At 51.1% G+C, this 18773-nt stretch overlaps 2 protein-coding genes and 1 long non-coding RNA gene across 5 annotated transcripts in view; all 3 read right to left on the bottom strand.

Annotated features, from left to right (window-relative positions):
* Positions 1–8778, bottom strand: part of LOC123829356 (phospholipase A and acyltransferase 3) — a 30748-nt gene extending 21970 nt beyond the window's left edge. Inside the window, exons 1-2 of one of the 3 annotated variants that reach the window (XM_045854969.1) lie at positions 8628–8778; positions 8107–8184 (exon numbers count right to left, since the gene is read on the bottom strand). In XM_045854969.1, coding sequence (XP_045710925.1) covers positions 8107–8121 — 15 coding nt within the window. In that variant the 5' untranslated portion in view covers positions 8122–8184; positions 8628–8778. Of the gene's footprint in view, positions 1–8106; positions 8185–8579 lie in introns of all 3 variants that reach the window. The other 2 variants (XM_045854968.1, XM_045854971.1) reach the window with 2 other exon arrangements.
* A 1797-nt stretch (positions 8779–10575) lies between these two features.
* LOC123829566 lies at positions 10576–12240 on the bottom strand. The gene is made up of 3 exons (XR_006787618.1): positions 12069–12240; positions 11795–11937; positions 10576–11349 (listed from the first exon to the last, which is right to left on the bottom strand). It is a non-coding gene; the product is annotated as an uncharacterized LOC123829566 (long non-coding RNA).
* A 3104-nt stretch (positions 12241–15344) lies between these two features.
* ATL3 (atlastin GTPase 3) overlaps positions 15345–18773 on the bottom strand; it is a 33276-nt gene continuing 29847 nt past the window's right edge. The window contains exon 13 of the mRNA XM_045855056.1: positions 15345–18626. Coding sequence (XP_045711012.1) covers positions 18540–18626 — 87 coding nt within the window. The 3' untranslated portion in view covers positions 15345–18539. The remainder of the gene's footprint in view (positions 18627–18773) is intronic.

Below are 18773 nucleotides of genomic sequence, written 5' to 3'. Positions count from 1 at the left end.
TTACGTAGCAAAGTGAATGCAGAGCAAAAGGACTAGAAGGGCGCGCACCAACTCCTGACAGAGATTCCCTCCAGGTGCGGGGGCGAAGGTGGTATCGTGAGTATTTTGCTTCCTTCTATTTTTCTGTAATACCCAGCTTTTCTGCAAGGTACATTTTTAAGTTCATCGCGTGTTCCCCAACATTTTATTATGAAAACTTTTTAAGCATACAGTTTGATTTTTCAGATGTTCAAAGTTGAAAGCACTTTTTAGTGAACACCTGAATACCCGCCCCCTAGCTGCCGCTGTCAAGTTGATGTATTTGCTTTATCACAAGGAGGTCCGCCTGTTCGCTCCTCCTGACTATCCAGCCACTGGAGACTCTTCCTTTAAACTTACAGGGACGGGTGTTCTGAGACGCGGAGGAAAAGCACCGAAGGAGCCCAGGACACTGACAACCGCAATAAGAGCAACAGAGCCAGCGCAGTCCAGTGCTATATCCCTACGCTCCGCAACGCCCTCATTCTCGCCTCCGATCCCGCAGCCGAGATCCCCGGCTGTGGTTCCAATACTGGAGCCTGAACGCAAATCAACGGACTGGGGGCGCCTGGCGTGCACGCAGAACCGCAGACACACTCCGCCTACCTCCGGAAACGGTGTGAGTGGCCAGCCACGCCCCTTGAGAGCCCCTTCACCTTGGGGAGCCCCACCTCATACACTCACTCACTCAACAGACACCCACAGAGTGGGGCTAGGCGGCTGGCCCCACCCTGGGCACCTGGGCTGTGCCTATGAACAATGCAAAAAACTCCTACCCCACGGGGAGGCTTTGTTCACTCCGGGGGTGGGGGGGGAGACGCAAAAAAAGCCCTTAAATACTTTAGTAAATAAGTCAATCACCCGGAATTTCAGAAGAGATACCAAATAAAAATGGAAGGAAGGAAGGACGGAAGGGAGGGAGGGAGGGAGGGAAGGGAGGAGAGGGAAGAAAGGGAGGAAGGAGGGAAGGGAGGGAGGGAGGGAAGGGAGGAAAGAGGGAAGAAAGGGAGGAAGGAGGGAAGGGAGGAAGGGAGGAGGGAAGGGAGGAAGGAAGGGAGGAAGGAAGAAGGGAAAGAGGCAGAGCCGTGTCACGGGGGCTGGAGGGCGGTGGTGGGGTGGAGGCAGGGGGCTGCAGTACTAAAAGGGTCCGGGAGGACAGAGAGTGGGGCCGGCAGATGTCCAGAACATCTGGGCACAGGAAACGGCCTGAACAAAGACCCCGGGGTAGGGAAGTGTTTGAGGAGCAGCCCAGAGGCCAGGGCTTGGGGGGGGGGGGCAGGGAGCAGAGGGGGCAAGGTGGAAGAAGGGGAGCATGGAGGCCGGGCAGTGGCGGAGGGGCTGTGTCGGGTCCCAGATTTCTTTGAAAGTGGAAACAGCTGGCAGAATGAGGAGCCGCAGGAAGGAAAGAGAAGTCAACAACGACCCCAGGGTTTCTGCCCAGAGCGACGACAGAAGGCTGATGGGCCGGCTGGCTTGAAATGCCCACCAGGTAGCCACATGGGGAGGCCCGGGACGCAGCTGAATGCATGAGTCTGAGCCAGGACAGTGGTCTGGGATGAGGGTCCCTGGCGACCTTCAGGAGGACAGCTCCGATGGGGAGCAAAAGCCTGGCTGAGTGGGTTTAAGAGAGAACGGAGAGGAGAGGGATTGGAGATAATGCTGGAAAAGGCGGCACCTGAGATTTTGGCCAAGATGAGTAGGGATGGGTATGAGGCAGAGACAGAATTCAAACCCGAATGCTACCCTCTCCACCCTCACCCTCTCCTGCCATGAGACAGGCTGTGCGGAGGACGTGGCCCCGAAGGGGACAGAGGGAGATAGGTAAGCACGGTGGGGACAGAGGGTCCTAAGGAGCAGAAGCACAGCACTCAGGGTGCTCTGGGGTTTGGCCGGAAGCAGGATCCCTGAGGTGGAGCCGGAGGCTGACATGTTTTTAAAGCTTCTAGGTGATTCTACTGTGCAGCCAGGAGGGACAGGGAGTCTGAAGGGGAGAGGGGGGAAGACCGGAAGGTCAGTCGGAGGTGGGCAGTCACACCTCATTTGCAGGAGGGAAACTGAGGCAGAGAGCGATGAAGTCACCTACCCAGGGTCAACCTAGAAGGGGAAAAACAGGAGCTTGCCACACTGCCCCTCCCCCACCACAAGAGAAAGGAAACGGCCTTCTAGCAGGTTCCACTGCCTCCAGTCCTGGTCCCTGCCTGGTGATCTGCATCCACCCTGCAACTCTGACTCAGGGAGAGCCCTCAGCCTACCCTGGACACTGCACAGCGGGCACTGCACAGGACCGGAGCGGAAGGTGAGGGCCCTTTAAGGAGATGCTTCCACCTCAGGGTTGAAACACAACAAAAAGAATGTTTTGAATTTGAGGGCTGGAAGGAAGTATTCCACTCCACCCACGCTGGGCTCCATTTAGCCCAAGCATCAGGCATCTGCTACTTTGTTTTCTTAAATGAAATACCTGGGGCGGATCAAAAGTGCAGAAAGCAAGCCAATGGGCAGGACTGGACTGCTCGCAGTTAAGCCAGGACGGATCACAGGCCTGGGGCTCCAGAGCCAGTCATCAGCTGGGTTCCGATCCCAGCCCTGCTGCTTACTCACTGGAGCGCCTGGGGCGAGTTCCTCACCTTCTCCCAGCCCAAGTCCCCCCAGCTGTAAACAGGAATGATGATAGCACCTGACTGGTGCAGGGCCCCTGAGGGTCAGATACGCTCACACCTGGGGAATGCTCAGCAGAACCACCTGCGCACAGGACGCATTCTATCGATGGCAGTTTTTGCTGCCACTGTTGTGGTTTTTTATTGATGTCATAGGGGTGACACTGGTTAATACAATTATGTAGGTTTCAGGGTACAGCTCTGTAAACACGTCATCTGTGCACTGTGCTGTGTGTTCACCACCCCAAGTCTCCTTCCATCACCACTGACCCCCCTTTATCCTCTTCTCCCTCCCCGCCTTTTCCCTCTGGAATATGAGGGTTTGTTGGGGGTTTTTGTTTTTGTTTTTTTTTTTACTTAATCTCTTCACTTCTCTCACCTGGCCCCCAGCCCCTCCCCTCTGACAGCTGTCAGTCCCTTGTCTGTATCCATGAGACTATTTTGTTGTTGTTGTTAGTTTATTTTGTTCACGAGATTCCACATGTGAGTGGAACCACAGGGTACTTGTCTTCCTCTGGCTGGCTTACTCCGCTTACCATAATGCTCTCCACGTCCACCCATGCTGTCGCCAAGGGAAAATCTCCTCCTTTTTTAAGAAGGTATGACACATGACCTGTGACAGACCTAGGCAGGCCTAGAAGGAATAGAAAATCACCAGGCGAAAAACTGTGCTGTGGGAAACTGTAGCCTGGAAGAATGCCTGCCTGCCGACCCCGCCCAGGACAACCAGAGGCCCGGCTGAGACTGGGGTCTGGGGTCGGCCCATCCGGCATCACAGGATGCGGCTTCACCTTGAGCCAGACAGGACGCATCAAGAACAATGGTCAGCAGGAACGGCACCCAGCAGCCAGCTCTAGCCAATCAGACTCTGACACCCCGACCAGCTACCCTTCGCGGGGTTTTGTGCTTAAAACCCCTGCCCTAAGAGCCACCGAGCGAGTCCTGACCTCCCTAGGTTGACTCCCCGACCTCCCTAGGTTGGCCCCACTTTCTCTCTCTTTCCCACTCATAAACCCTGCTCCTTAGCTCACTGGGTCCGTCTGGTTTCTTGAGCGACTCTGACCTAACAGCCTCTTCCCTTTCCAGCTGCCGGTGAAGGGCCAGCGTCCGTGCCGGCAGGCGCCAGGCCGGCCCAGCGGCGCGGCAGTGCGGGCCTGCACCACGGCGCTTTCACCCAACCGTCTACTGAAGGGCACTCAGGCTGCCTCCGCGTCTTGGCTACTGTCAATGACGCTACGTTGAACACAGAGGTGAACATACATTCTTTTGAATTTCTTCTAATAAATTCCCAGAAGTGGAATCGCTGGGTCACAAGCGGTTTTTCATTTTTGGAGGTAAGTCCAGAATGCAGTGGCTGCACCAGGCTGCATTCTGCCGACACCACGGTGCTATTTTCGGTCTGGGAAGGTGGCCGAGGCCAGCTCTGGGACTAGCTGGAGACGCAGGGGAAGGTTGTGAAACCCAGGCTGGGAGCAGCTTCCTCTCCCGGCTCTGGCAAGTGTGGAAGTCCCTAGCGTTACCCCCTTCGTTTCTGGACACTCTGGGGAAAATGTTTAGAAACTGGTGATTTAGAAAAATAAAAGACCGACGTCCCAGGTGGGTGCTGAGAAGGGACTTGCCGGAGGGGAAACGGGGGGGGGGGTGGTTTCCGAGCTGATGTCTTAGGAAGACAAGGACCCGTGAGGACTTGGGTGGCAACCCGGTGTGTCTGAGGCTGCCTTCCCAGAAGCAGAGGCCAGTCCAACCGAGGCTGAGCCCTCTGCAACATTGCTGTGTGGCCTTTAGGAATCACTTAACCTCTCTGAGCTTCTCTGGTAAAACGGGGCTATGAAGACCCAACAGGAAGGGTCGGTGTGAGAAATAAGTGAGATAACAGGGGGGAAGCTGTAAAACCAATCAGGCCTACAGGAGGGCTGAGACTGTGCCCGGGGCTGGACGGCGCAGGGCGGGGGCCTGACTGCCCCCCAGACTCCCCAGCCTCAGGCCCAGAGAGAAGATGGAGGCAGTATGACACGTGACCTCCTCCCCCGCCAGCTGTGGGGGAGGGGCCAGCTGTTGGGGAGGGGCCAGCTGCGAGGGAGGGGGCCGTATCCGTGCCAGCAGGCACCAGGCCCAGCAGCCCAGAGGTCCTGGGTGTCCAGGAAAAAAAGAATCAAAACTCCTTTGCCCTCCCAGGGTCTGGCCCTCCAGGCCCATTCTATGCGTCCAGCCCCACCCCACGTGAATTGGGGTTCCCCCTCGGACTCCTCCGGACACCGCTGCCACCCCCCAGCAGACCCCACTGGGGTTTCTCGCACATCTCTGGGGCCCTGACAGCAGCCACACTTCACAGACTGAGAAACGGCTCAGAAGTGGGAAGTCACTTGCCAGGACGCAGTGCCAGGACCCGCCCCCCCACACACACACACACACATCTGCCTGAATCCAAGGCCAAGTTCTTCTCTACAACACCAGGTGACGCACACGAAGGTTCTGACCTCCGATGACATCCCCAAGGCCCACTCTGCCTGTGCGTCACCGCACTCCAGGCCTGAAATCCTCTTGGCTGTTCACTGGCAAACTTCTACTCATCCCTCAAGACAGGTTCAACGCCTCCACCTGCTTGCTGCCTCCCAGATACCCGGCCCAGCGCGCTGCCGCCCTGTGGTCCAGCGACCGTAACTGCCGGGCTGAGCCCAGGGGAAGGAGTGGCCCGTTTCCACGCCCGCCCAGCTCCCCAGCGAGACTGAGCAGCCGGCCTGGCACATACAAAGTTCTCAGCAGGGGCCTGAGGCCCTCCCAGCCAGCGGCGCCTCCAGGGTGAGGAGGGAGACCTGCGGGACCAAGAGCCCCACTGCTCCCGGAGGAGGTGCCTCTGCTCCCTGCTCTGTCAGGACATCAGGCCAACAGAGGGGCGGGGAGAAGCCCAGAAAGGCGTCTAGAAAGTCAGAGATCGGAGCACGCCCATCCGTTTCCTCGGGTCTGCACTTCAGTGGGATCTTCGCCTCGCCAGCAGCAGCTGCCCAACAAGACACGGCACAGCGTTCAGGACGGGCCGGCGGAGGAGGGAGGGCAGAGGCTCCTGGCACACTCACTCGAAGCACACGTGGGACACGGACAGGAGAGGAACGTGGACACACCAGCCCCGGCACTGACCGGGAGGCGTCACGGGCTGGTTAAAGGGCTCAGAGAAATGTGGGCCACGTGGCAGGCACACAGCCCCTCCAGCCCAGGGCGGTCGGGGAGCTGCTGTGCAAACAACTCGCTTGTCCGGCCCTACTCGTGGGCAGCGGGACACCCGGAGGGGGCGGTGGCAGCCACGTCCCCCCCCCCGGGTGCAAACCACTGGGAGTTGTCCATAGAGAACTTCAAAACAATAACAACACATACCAACACTCGAGTCTCCTGTTTATTATCTCCAGGTGGCGACACTTTCAAAGAACGCCAGTGATAAAACACCGCTCTCCCCAAAGCTGTTTTACTGCTCTCAGTTCTATGTCTGCAGGTTTAAGCTCTATTTCTGAGCTTTAATCCTATGTATGTGAGCGTCCGATTAGCCTGTGTTTATTTCTCATGCTTTGAAAACCTCTGTCTTCTAGTGGACATGCCATCAGAGAGCACCCACTTAGCTAGCCAGCCCCCGACACGCACCCACGCGTGCCTGTTCCGAGGGCTGTTGCCCAAATCGCTCAGCACGGGTCAAGCTCACTGTCAGCAGGATCCGTGTCCCCAGCCCCTGTGGCCCTACCTGCACTTTCCTGTGTGGACAGAGCAGATAAAAGTGTCTGCTCTCCCAGTGCCAGAAGAAAGCGAAACAGAAGTGTCTGCAAGCCGGGGCCATTCTCACCAGCACCAACACTAGACTCTGGTTCAAAAGCAACGGACTGCAAAGTGTCCGCTTCAGTCAGCCGTGTCCCCTGAGCTTTGCAGAAGAACAAAAACGTGGGAGAATTTTGCCAAATAAGATAAAAAGCTTACGACGAATTTTCTGGTGAAGACGTTTTAGTGAAAGTGTTTGAAATGGGGAGATATGTAAAAGCCACCAGAATTGATTTAAAAAAAAAAAATAAGACTATAGGCAGTATTGCCATCTCTGGGATATATTATGAAATTGGGGTTTTTATGAATCCCTGACAAACTTATCCTCATGTTTAGGGATTTCCCTAATTGTATATCTTGTTTCACATGAGAGCAGCTCTTGAAATGAAAATGAATAAAGCGTTCTTCAATCAGCTGTAAGCGCTGAGGACCGACTGCCAAACCTCGCTCTCCCGAACTGTGAGCATTAATATGCAGAGAAGATCAACTGTGACAAAGTCATGGACAACATTTCAGAAGTTCAAGTTCCCAAACAGAAACTGTAATGTTAATTTATTCCCAGGACCAACCTATATGTAAGAATAAGTTTTGTGGGGGTTTTTTTCCAAAAATACATGAAAGCCATTAAAAACTATCAATCTACTACTTTTTTCTGTTTTTCTCTATGACATTTACTTTATTTTTCATATTTTACTTTTTCATTGGCATGAGTTCCTAGACAACGCTCAATAAAATAAAATGTGTATTGTTTCTTTGCTGGACATTATTATTCTTCATTTCATTATTATTACTGCAAACTATGCTGTCAGATGACAGAGGGGGGTATTTAAAAGTGACCACTCCAGGCATCAGATATACCAGGTGCACCCTGATGCCAGGTACTTGCAAAGCCGTTTACACGGGTTACAATAATAACAGTAATAATAGTAGTAATAGTAATAGTGAATCATGATTGAGCACTTCATGCGTGTGCAAAGCACTGTTCTGAACACTTCGTAAGTATTAAGTCATAAAACCTTCACTCAGGGAAAGAGAATGGATTTGAGACTTGACTAAAGTCCCACGGCTCGGTGCTGGGGGTGAGGGGGACAGAGCCCAGGCGGGCCCACTGCAACAGCCCACCCTCTGAACCTCTCGGCGGCCAGAAGTGCTAAACTGAAACAAACCATCGGCTGGGCCCCTTTATGGTTTCTGAACCACATCACAGGCTAGAAAAACGGAAAGTGAAAGCAGGGAAATTGCTGACAGGGTGGGTCTGGAGACGCGTCAGCTGAGACCAGAAAAAGCCACTGTGATCAGACCCCAGTGTGGGGGCTGGGGGCAGCAGCAGCCAGTCCAGGGCTGTGGTCTGACTCCGCAGGGCAGCCCAGGACCTCCGTAGAGCAAGGCGTACCTGGTGGCCACCTTCTATCTGCCGGGGTGAGGGCTGTTTTTAAACCTGCCCAGGGAAGTTCAAGTACTGAGACCACTCCAGCAGGTGCCTGCTGCCCCACATTTGCCAGGTGACCCCCAGGGCGGACAGAGGTGTGGCCCCACATCCTCAAGTAGCCCCCACTATGCAGTGTAACTCCGGCTCCAGGACGAGCCACCACTAAAACACGCCCCCGGCCCCAGTCCAAGCCCGCCCCACACTTACGATAGGCGCCCGCATCTTCTTCCCTGCTGTGGACCCTCAATTTCAGGCTGGAGCTCGCTTTATCCGCTGCGTAAATGCCTGAGGCAGGGGGAGCAGGGGTTCGTTAAGTCATTAACAGGTAGTAGCGCCCCCAAGACCCCAGTTCCTGGCAGGGAGACCGTGAGGCTGGTCTCCGATCCCTCCAGAAAGAGCCGGCTCACTCCCTTGGAGTCCCTCGCTTGCCCCCGCCGTGTCCTGCCGGGGGCTGTGACGGGATGAACCCCCTGATGGGGGCAGGGGAGGTTCACCAGATACCCGAGAGGCGGGGCGGGGGCGAGGGCTGTAAGCGTCCCCAGCCGGGAGGGCCGCCCACAGTCGGCAGCGGCGCCACCCGGCCCACGGTGCTAGGAGGCGACAGCTGCTCTCTAACTTGTTTGCTCCTGCCTCACTCGACTTCTCCGTCTCCCACAGCGCCCTGGGGTGGGGAAGATTACCCGGCCTCTCACCCTTCCTTGGGTCCTGGAAAGAACCGCTCCACCCACCTCGGATTTGGGAGGCAGCACGGCCGCAGCGGCAAAGAGACCGGACTTTAAGGGCGCCGAGTCCCGACCCGAGTGAGGTCACCCGGCCCCTCCCCGACTCGCTGGCTAATGAGAGCTCCGCTGAGCTTCCGCCCGGCCCTGGCCGCTGGGACTGCCTGCTCCGCTCGGGCGTGCCACTCACCCCGGGCCTCTCTCCCTGCGCCGGCCCCTGCGTGGAAGCGCTCCAAGGCCACCGCCTCCTCTACAGGCGATCTGCGGGCCACCCCACCCACGTTCAAGAACGGGTTTTATCCTGGGTCCCTGCGCACACATCACACTGAAGTGTAAATAATTTATCTTCTCCACTAGAGGGGGCTTATAGTTTAAGACTATATTAAATTTTAAAGGCCTTAGAAGACAAAGGTTTTGCAGAGTGAAAGTACCTTTAACTATCGGATCTTGTTTGTTTTTAGAGACAGAAACGTCAATTTGTTATTCTACTTATTTATGCTACTTACTGGTTCTTTCCTGTATGTGCCCTAAGTGGGGATGGAACCCAAAACCTTAGGCATATCTGGATGATGCTCTAACCAACTGAGCTGCCAGGCCACCGCCTTAACTATGGGGTCTTAAGCCATTAGATAGCCCCAAAGCCGGAACACAGAAGCCATCTCATGAATGAATTAATTAAATGACCAAACACAGGCCCTCCCTCTGCATCCCTCTGTGACTCCACAAGAGTAGAACCAGCTCCTGTCCATCTCCCTGTCCCCCCGCCCCCACTGCTCCCAGGCAGCAATGAGCCTTAGAATCAGAGTGCTTGGGCCAAACGCTGGCCCTGCCACTTGCTGGTTATAGGATCCAGGCCCCCTTCCCTCTCTGAGCCTCAGTTTGTTCATCTGTAAAATGGTGCGTTGGTGATACCATACAACGTGTAAGACGATATGTAAAACTACATTCCCCAAAGGGAGCCCTGGCTGGTGTGGCTCAGTGGATGGAGCACTGGCTGGGAACTGAAAGGTCTCGGGTTCAGTTCCCTATCACGGCACATGCCTGGGTTGTGGGCCAGGTCCCCAGGTGGAGGCGTGCAAGAGACAACCGATGGATGTTTCTCTCCCTCTCTTTCTCCCTGCCTTCTCCTCTCCCTGAAAATACATAAATAAAATCTTTTAAAAATAAAAACTCCCCTAAGGAGAGGAAAAAAATGGAATGATCTTCTAAAGTGCGGAGCCCCGAGTGAGGACTGTGGTAACCGTGTTACCAACACGAGGGAAGGCATATGCTCACGCACATCACACGCTATTCACCAGCTTCCCGACAAGGCCAGTCAGAGGCGACATAAGCACGTGCTGGAGCCTTCCGTGCGTGACCCCACGCCCAGCAGAGCGCTGTGCACGTGCAGCGAGCGACCAGCCGCAAGGCGATCCAAACCCAGGCTGGGGCGCTTCGGTTTGGCTCGGATGTCACATGCCCTCCTTTTTTCTCATGTCCTCTGTCTCTTTTTTTTATTTTATTTTAATCATTGTTCAAGTACAGTTTTCTCCCTTTTACTCCCAGTCCAGCCCCCCTCCCAACCCTCCCCACTTCCCTCCCATTACCACCCCCCACCCCCAGTTTTTGTCCATGTGTCCTTTAAATTTGTTCCTGTAAACCCTTCCCATTCTCCCCTGAAATTCCCTCTTCTCTCCCCTCTGGTCACTGTCAGTCTGTCCTCTATTTCAGTGTCTTTGGTTATAATTTGCTTGTTTCTTTGTTTTGTTGTTTAGGTTCCTGTTAAAGGTGAGATCATATGGTATTTGTCTTTCACCGCCTGGCTTGTTTCACTTTCTGCGCCAAGAAAAACAAAACAAAAAGCATGGAGAGGGGCAGGGATGGCAGGGTTGGCCAAGAAGTCCATTTCGGGTTTTTCCATAACATAAAAGACACGTTTTTCATTCTCACCAACAACTTTATTGATTTGGGTATTTTGAATACGTCGGCTGTCTCCTGCTATTGGCGTCTGATGGGCAGAGGCCGGGGGCGCTGCTAACCGTCTTCCAGTGCATCAGACGGCCTCACAGCAGAGAGTTATTTGGCCACAATGTCAACGGTACCAGGAAACTTCACAACCCACCTTTGATATGTTCAATCGGTCACAGCAGCTTCTCCATACACCGTACAGGTCTTTGTTTTTGCATTTCAATTGTGTTTTGACCTTTCTTGAAATAATAAAGCCTAACATTGCATATTTCCTTCCATTTTCAATATTCAAACGGCTGCACAAAAATTTACCAATTTTGAGAAGTTTGTTTAAATGCACGCTGACGTGACAGCTGTTACCACACTATCTAACAAAACTGTTTCGAATGAAGTTAAAGACAACGAGGCGCTCCTGGAGCCATCGTACAAAAACAACTAATGAACTTCTTGGCCAACCCAATGCGTTGTCACCTTCCTGGCAGCTCTCAGAAGAGGAGCTCCGTCAAGGGAGGCCCCAGGCCCGAGAAACCACCCCAGGATGCCAGCACCATCAGCAGGACCATCCTCAGCCCCATCCTGCATTGTCACCGCCGTGCAGGTAGACAATGGTGCCAGGGCCAAACTGTCACCCGCCTCTGAAATCTCCAGTCTTTTCTGCAGCCGTAGCCATGGAACCCGGTGACAGAGGGACGGATGGACTTTTAATGATTTGTAATCTCTCCATTCTCCGCCTTCGGAGGAAGAGGGCGGTTCCTCCCGGAGAAACCACGGTTTTGCCAAGTCTCTGAGGAAGGAAGGAGTAACTGAGAAAGTGGGAGAAAATGGCACAAAGCTAAATGCCGTGTGGGGATTCTGAGCAGGACGCTGGGGGTGGAGGAAGCGAGGCCAGGGCAGAAGAAAGGGGGCTTGGGGAGAGTGGGCAGGCAGCTGTGGCGCTGGCCGGCGTGGCTCAGTGGGGTGAGCGTCACCCCAATTCCTGGTCAAGGCTCATGCCTGGGTTGAGGCTTCGGCCAACCCCCACCCGGGTTGGGGTGCCAGCGAGAGGCAACCGACCGCCTCACATCCATCTTTCTCTCCCTCTTTTCCCCTCCCTTCCCGTCTCTCTAAAATAAATAAGTAAATTTTTTTTTTTTAAGGGGGAGGCTGTTTGCAATGCTGCTTTACACCCAAGGAGCAGAATCACAGGAGTTTTTTGTAATAACATGCGAGTTTCTGTTGCTGATCTGCACCTCTCAAGACAGGAGCTGCCCCGGGAACGGCGCTCCATCAGCCCCCCCGCACCGGCTTCTTCCAAGGGCCCAGGCCACTCCGGCGAGGCTTTGGAACACACCACTTTCAACAGTTCTCGCTGAACAGACAAAATCGGACGTTTCTGAAAGAAAGGGAAGATGAAATACAACGCCCTCCCGAACCGCCCACCCCTCACGTCCTCCTGAGAGGCCAGAACGAATCCTTGTTGAGACCCCGAAGAGCTTCCACGGCGCGAGTGTTCAGCACAAGCACCTCCACTGCTTCCCCTTCAGGGACCGCTCCTGCAGTGTCCCGGCCTCTCACTCGGCCGCGTGTTAAACGGCCAGGCCAGGGGACTGGCAGCTGCTGTAGAAACAGCTTGTCACCTGTCCGGCAGTCTTCCATTTGGTGACTGTGGGGCTCTGGTGGGGCTGCCCATCACAGTACCCTGGCACCCTGACTAGAGACACAGGGGACCTAGGTCTGGCTGGGTATGGTGCCCCAGCCCCCAGGCCAGTGATTGGCCCTGGAAGGACCACGTGCCCCAAGGCCAGCGTGCAGTCCGAAGCTTTCTCCAGGATGAAGCTCTGTACACACACACACACACACACACACACACACACGTTTTTAAATAGGCGGTGGGTCGATAAACAAGTATCTTTCCTCTGGGGACATAAGAGTGGGATGATGTAAGCCTGGAGCCATTCGCGCCTGCCCTGCCCTGCCCTGCCCTGCCGCACCAAGGACATCTATCAGAACAGATAATTCCGCCACCTCAGAAAACGGCCTGCTGACATTTGATTCCTTCCCGTGCCTTTTGTAGGTTTTACTCCTACACATCCAGTTACAGGAAACATTTTCCCAGTTACCATTTCTTCTTTAAAAATATAGGACGGCTCTGGCTGGTGTGGCTCAGTGGATATTGAGCGCCGGCCTGTGAACCGAAAGGTGGATGGTTCGATTCCCAGTCAGGGCGCGTGCCTGGGTTGTGGGCCAGGTCCGCCATTGGGAGCACGTAAAATGCAACCAATTGCTGTCTCTCTCACACATCAATGTTTCTCTCCCTCCCTTTCTCCTCCCCTTCCCTCTCTCTAAAAATAACCAGAATCTTAAAAATTTAAATTGATGACCTGGTTGGTGTATGTAGCTCAGTGGATTGAGCTCAGGCTGCGAACCAAAGCATCGCAGGTTCGATTCCCAGTCAGGGCACATGCCTGGGTTGCAGGCCATGGCCCCCAGCAACCACACATTGATGTTTCTCTTTCTCCTTTCCTTCCCTCTCTGAAAATAAATAAAATCTTTAAAAAATTTTTTAAATTGAGTTGGGATTTCTTTTCAGCAAACTGATACATGGTAATGAAAGGCAAGAATGTCAATGTGGCAAAAACAAGCCAGTCTGCTTGACCTCTCCCCATCCACGCAAGGCCACTCTCCCCACTGCTTCTCTCCTTCTCCTTGGCCCACGGCGAGTGCTGCATCAGCACTCTGACGGGAGCGCCCGGTTCTCACCCCTCTTCAAACCGCACCAGCTTACCGGTCTGTCCCTTCCCCGCTAAACCGTGCTCAGGATAACGCCAGCATGGCGCCTGACCTAGGACCACCTGGGACGATGGATGGATGAAAGCTACTGGCCAGGGTGTTTCAAACTGGGAAGTCTTTTTTACTGTAGGGCCGAGTAGGGCCTATCCAGTGATGAGTCAATGTATGAGGTGCTCAATGCAACCTCCCCACGGCCTCCAAGGTCGCCAACGAAAGGGGAAGTTTTCAGGAGCTGCACCTCACCCCACCCCCAAGAGAAACCACTTACCCAGCAGGATTCAGGTGGGACAACCACATGACAGTGCGGCAAATTCAAAGGCCCTCGGGAGTTGCATGTTATGTACTATACATGCAATTTGTATGTGACGGTCAGAGCCACCAGCAGCAGCACAGCCTCCCCCAGCACTGTGCTAGTACGAGGAAGCGGACCCAGGCCACACTGCCGCTACATTTGACCAGTTATCCGCTTCCCGGATGCCCTATTTGCTTTGCCCGGCCCAAACCTGTTTCACAGATCTTCCCACAGAAAAGGAAAAAAAATTAAACACACACACACACAGACATGATGCTGTGATCTTTATTCCATTAAATGACCTTATAACTAAGAAACAGAAACATGCTTTTAATATACTAATAGCATAATTGCATCCTATTGCACTTTTTAAAAGTATATCAAATTTTAAAGCCATTTTAAAGGGTATAGGACAAAGTATTTTTCACACATCATTTTTTAAAATTTATTGATTCTAGAGAGAGGAAGACAGAGAGACATCGATTTGTTGTTCCACTTATTTTTGCATTCACTGGTTGATTCTTGTACGTGCCCTGACCAGGGATCGAACCTGCAACCTTGGCATATCAGAACAATGCTCTAACCAACTCAGCCACCTGGCCAGGACAAGTTACTTTTTTAAAAATCTGAGAAGAAAAATTGTTTATGTTCAAGATCATCATTAACTTCCTTAGGGTTTTAGCCCATTACAGCATTTATTCATCTCAATCAGAAAGCTTTGGGAATCAAAGTCAACCTCCCCTTGGTCGTAAGAACACTATTTTTAAATCTTAGTTCTGGCACATAAATTTTTTTTCAAATGCTTCTGCCCCTAGACCTGTTCTGAAAGTTCTTAATGTGTGTTGTTACCTTTGTCGCTAATTTTCCAGGTTATGATCCTCTCCTTCCTTTCTGTTCATCACTCTTACTTATGGCTTGAGGTTTTCTGTGCGTGACTTCGTGGTTCAAGTCACAGTGCTGAATTTCGTTTTTTAAAAAAAGAAACACAATTTTCAAAATAGTTTTGTTTAATCTTAATCATACCTGCTAGTAAACAGAACACCTGTACATTCATTTTTCAGAGAAGGCACTAGGACATCCCACCTTTGAACAACAGCTGCAAGGAGCTCAGCCAATGCTCTCGACTGCAGGCACCCTTACCTCCCTGAACGGTGCGAGCCCTCGGGAGTTGTACCCGGCAGACACCTCACCTGAACCACAAGCAGGAGCCTCCACGGGCCTCCCGTCCACGCTGAGCTGCGCTTTCCCGCCACACGGTGCAGTCTCTGAACTACCTGCTATTCTGTGTATTAAAGTGGGCACTCCGGGGCCGCAGCCCGGACCAACTGGGGCAACCCCTCAGTATGAAGCTGGGAATCTGAACTTTAAAAAAAAAATCACATACACAAATAGATTGTATTTTCATAACTGAAGTTTGTCTTCATGATGCCTTTTTCCCTTGACTAAAATTTTGTTGGATCTAAATGTAAGCCGGAATGATGCAGACCCATTTGAATTTCAATAGTTCTATGGGATTAAAAAAAAAAATACCATGAAGACTTCCTGTAAATTACATATATATATTTGTTAAATATTTTACTATTTACTTATTTATTTGTAGAGAGTGGAAGGGAGGAAGAGAGGGAGAGAAAGAACAATGTGTGGTTGCCCCTCGCGTGCCTCCAGCTGGGGACCTGGCCCACAACCCAGGTATGTGCCCTGAGTAGGAATCGAACCAGTGACCCTTTGGTTCGCAGGCCAGCGCTCAATCCACTGAGACATACCAGCCAGGGCCCATGTAAGTTATTTGAAAAAAAAAAAAAAAAAGCCCCCTAAGAAATATATAAAACCTTTTTATCGCTTCTGCCTGAACTTAAATCTGTCACTCAATTTCGCCACAATTCTTACATACCTGTGCACACACCTAAACCCCTCGCACGCGGCACCACCGCTGCCGGCCGACCGCCACTGGGCGTGACCGCCAAAGAAACGCGCTGCCAGCGCCAGGCAGCTCAGCTGTCTGCCCAAAGCATTTCACTTTGTGTAAAAGAAAAAAGGAGTGGTAACAGGTAAGGCAAAAACCATATTCACAGGCAGTGTCACCAAACGTGCAGCACATGTCAGGACAGAAACGTGCCCGGAGCCGACAATTTCCCCGAGTGCCACGGAAACCAGGGCTGCGTCTGCGGGTGCACCGCCACGCGTGACCACGGGGGGGCAGTCCGCCCTCCTTTGTCTACACACTGATCTGGAAAGATCTCTCAGTGAAAGAATCAACATGTTCATTCTATTATTTTTACTCTAAGCAAATTGTAAGTATTAAAAAAAATTTAACCTCTCCTGAAATGAGTTTTTATTAGGAAATGTTGAAAGCCTCCTCTCGCATGCTAACAGGAGTGCGTGCACACGCTGTTAGGAACGTGCGACTGAGAAACGCTGTGCAGAGAGGCCAGCCGGCAGCCCAGCCGGAGCGCGACACAGAAGCGGAGTCCGAACCCCCAAGTGACGTCCCTGACCCACAAATTAAAGGCTGAGGGAAGGTAAGAGGGGAAAGACATTCTTTTCAACCAGGTTATAAACCTCCCCAGGACTATTTTAGGCCAACAATGAGAATGCATCTCACACTGAAAAAGACAATGTAAGATTATGGGTTCACTGTTAGAAAAGAGGCAAAAAAAAAAAAAAAAACCACAAAAAAACTCAGAAGAATCCTCACTGAGAAAACCTTATAAACACTTTTCAGAGACAGAAGAACGTTAATTAAGACCAAAAAAATTAAGGCTTCCTGGCATAATTAAATCAAATTACTCCTTTAAGATCAAACAGGAATGGTGAATTTAAAGAGTAAATAAATCCTAAGATATCACTGAACCATACATTATTTTTTACTTTAAAAAATCTAATATTTTAGTATTAAAATAAGTTTTAGACACATCATCCTTTTCTCACCATTAAAAGTAGGAGCAATCTATAGACAATTATTCTGAAATCTATAAATATTCTTATAAAATGCATTACAAGTGAAGTATCTCAGCATCTGTAAGGTTTTTTTAAGCAAAAAGTAAAACATGGAAACACAGGTTTATTAAACCCAGTGCCGGCACTCCGGCTCTAGCGGAACACCACCCATCACACTGACGTTTTCCATCTGCACCCTAGAGACTTGGTGGGTTTGTTTTCAATTCACATCCGTAAGCCTTTGGCTACTAAACGTGAACGTTTGGGAATATGAGAGGCCACCTGAAAATCCACTAAATTTTCAAAAGTAAGCTTTCGATGAACAGTCAAAGCTAAGCATCACTGATGTGCAAGTAGACAGTTTTTAGAATAGGAATTTTTCTAAAATTTAACAACAAGTGACTAAAATAGCAAGAACTTCGGGGCAAGGCGGTATGCAAATATGAAAAAATATAAAATGCTTGGAATTAATTCAGGACTTATAAAAATACTTGAATGGTAAAGTGTTAAAGTAGTCAAAAAAATTCTTTAATAGATTGTATGCTAGAAGAAGCTTTCTTTTTTCCACCTTCCATTCATACTTCATATATACAGAATTCACTCGGACTTGGCCTAGGTCTTCCTCCCTCCCTCCCACAAAAATTAAATTATCTTCAGAATTAAGGCTCACACACCTGAATGTTTATATAAATACTTGCAGGCAATTTTTAGGAGTTTTAAAACCAGCAATAATTCACCATTATAAATCAAAGGAAAAGGCAACTAACAGACAAATTTTTATCATACAATCAAGGTAAACGAAAGAATTCTTAGATACTTCTAGATAGTGTCTTTATTTGGATGGGGCTTTGGTCCTTACTAAGCCAAAGCTACTTTAAAGCTGGCAGACAGGTCAAGTAAAGTTAAATAAAGGAAGACTCACTAAAGATAAAATTGACGGTTTTAGCTCCATTATTAAAAACATCAGTGCACAGGAGAATGCAAATGGACATTTTGGATAAAGACCTGATTTAATGGGAAGTCACGTGAAACGGGACGTGACGTTTGGAAATATCTTTCCTCAAATTTGCAATCAGGTTTCGATCTTATGCAGAACTCTCAAAAAACCTCCCAAAGACAGCTGTGTGCGAGTGTGCATAACGCACACAGGAATACAGATCTGCAGTGAGTCTGCCCAAGGCACAAGTTCCAGTGACTTACACGAGGTCACGTGGTTCATTTAAACACTAGCTTTTTTCTTAAATCATCAAGCTCATGCCTTTTGTTATGAGCTTCTCTGGCTTTTCAAGGCATGTTTGCTCTAGAAGCGACAGAAATAAAGGCAAAAAAAAAATGTTCCAACAAAACGGAAAGCCTGTCGGGAAACTTCAATGAATGGCAGATTCACACACGGGATGGTTTTCCCACGCCATGTGGCAGACAGGAGCCTCTGATATTATAAGACTTTAAAGGTGTAACAACATCATTTTCAGTCTTTAGTTTGGAAGGTTTTGCAAATTTTGTAAACTTTTCAAAAAGGAATCCTTCTCAATAGATTGGGTACAAAAGAACGGACAAGTTTCACCCCCAGCCGGGCGTCCCCGAGGCCGTCCCGGCCCCTCCCCGTCGAGCCCGCAGAAGCACGGGTCCCATTTGCAAAGGCACTACGTGGCACAGAAAGGGCTTGGAACAGCATTTCCATTTTTTCCTTTAGCTTTTCCCCCATAAAGTGCACAAAGCAGAGAGCAGTAAGAAATCAGGCACGGGCTTGGATCTGTACCACCAGCAAGGAAAAGAAAGGCTTCCATCAGCAACAGAAGCGTGTTTAAGAATTTGAAACCACAGGAGAAGTCTGTTCATTTATTGGCGCCAAGTTCTGGCTCGTCCCGGCTGGTCCCGGACCCACGCCCCCTCTGGGCCTGGACCTGTGGCTGCGGCGGAAACCCAGAAATCAGCAGGCACTGGTCAGCGTCGTGTCGAATCCTCCCGCTGAGACGCTACTGGGCTTTTTTATCCGTGGGGTGTCTTCCAGCAACCGCATCCCTCAAAGCAGCCTGAGTGGAATTGCCCATATGAGAAGCAGCCTGCAAAAGTCCATGGTCCAACATGTAAGCTGAGAAAGGACAGCCCAGCATCAAGAGAATAAGTCCTTGGAGATAAACTTGGAAAAATTTCTGTCTGTATCATCACGATGTTACAGCAAATACGGAAATGAAGATGTGGGGGAGGGG

This window comes from Phyllostomus hastatus, unplaced genomic scaffold, assembly GCF_019186645.2.
Source record: "Phyllostomus hastatus isolate PE091 unplaced genomic scaffold, TTU_PhHast_1.1 phas_scaffold_11, whole genome shotgun sequence".
Classification (NCBI taxonomy): Eukaryota; Metazoa; Chordata; class Mammalia; order Chiroptera; family Phyllostomidae; genus Phyllostomus; species Phyllostomus hastatus.
The sequence above is the reverse complement of the archived record's forward strand: the minus strand, read 5'-3'. Positions and strand labels throughout refer to the sequence as shown.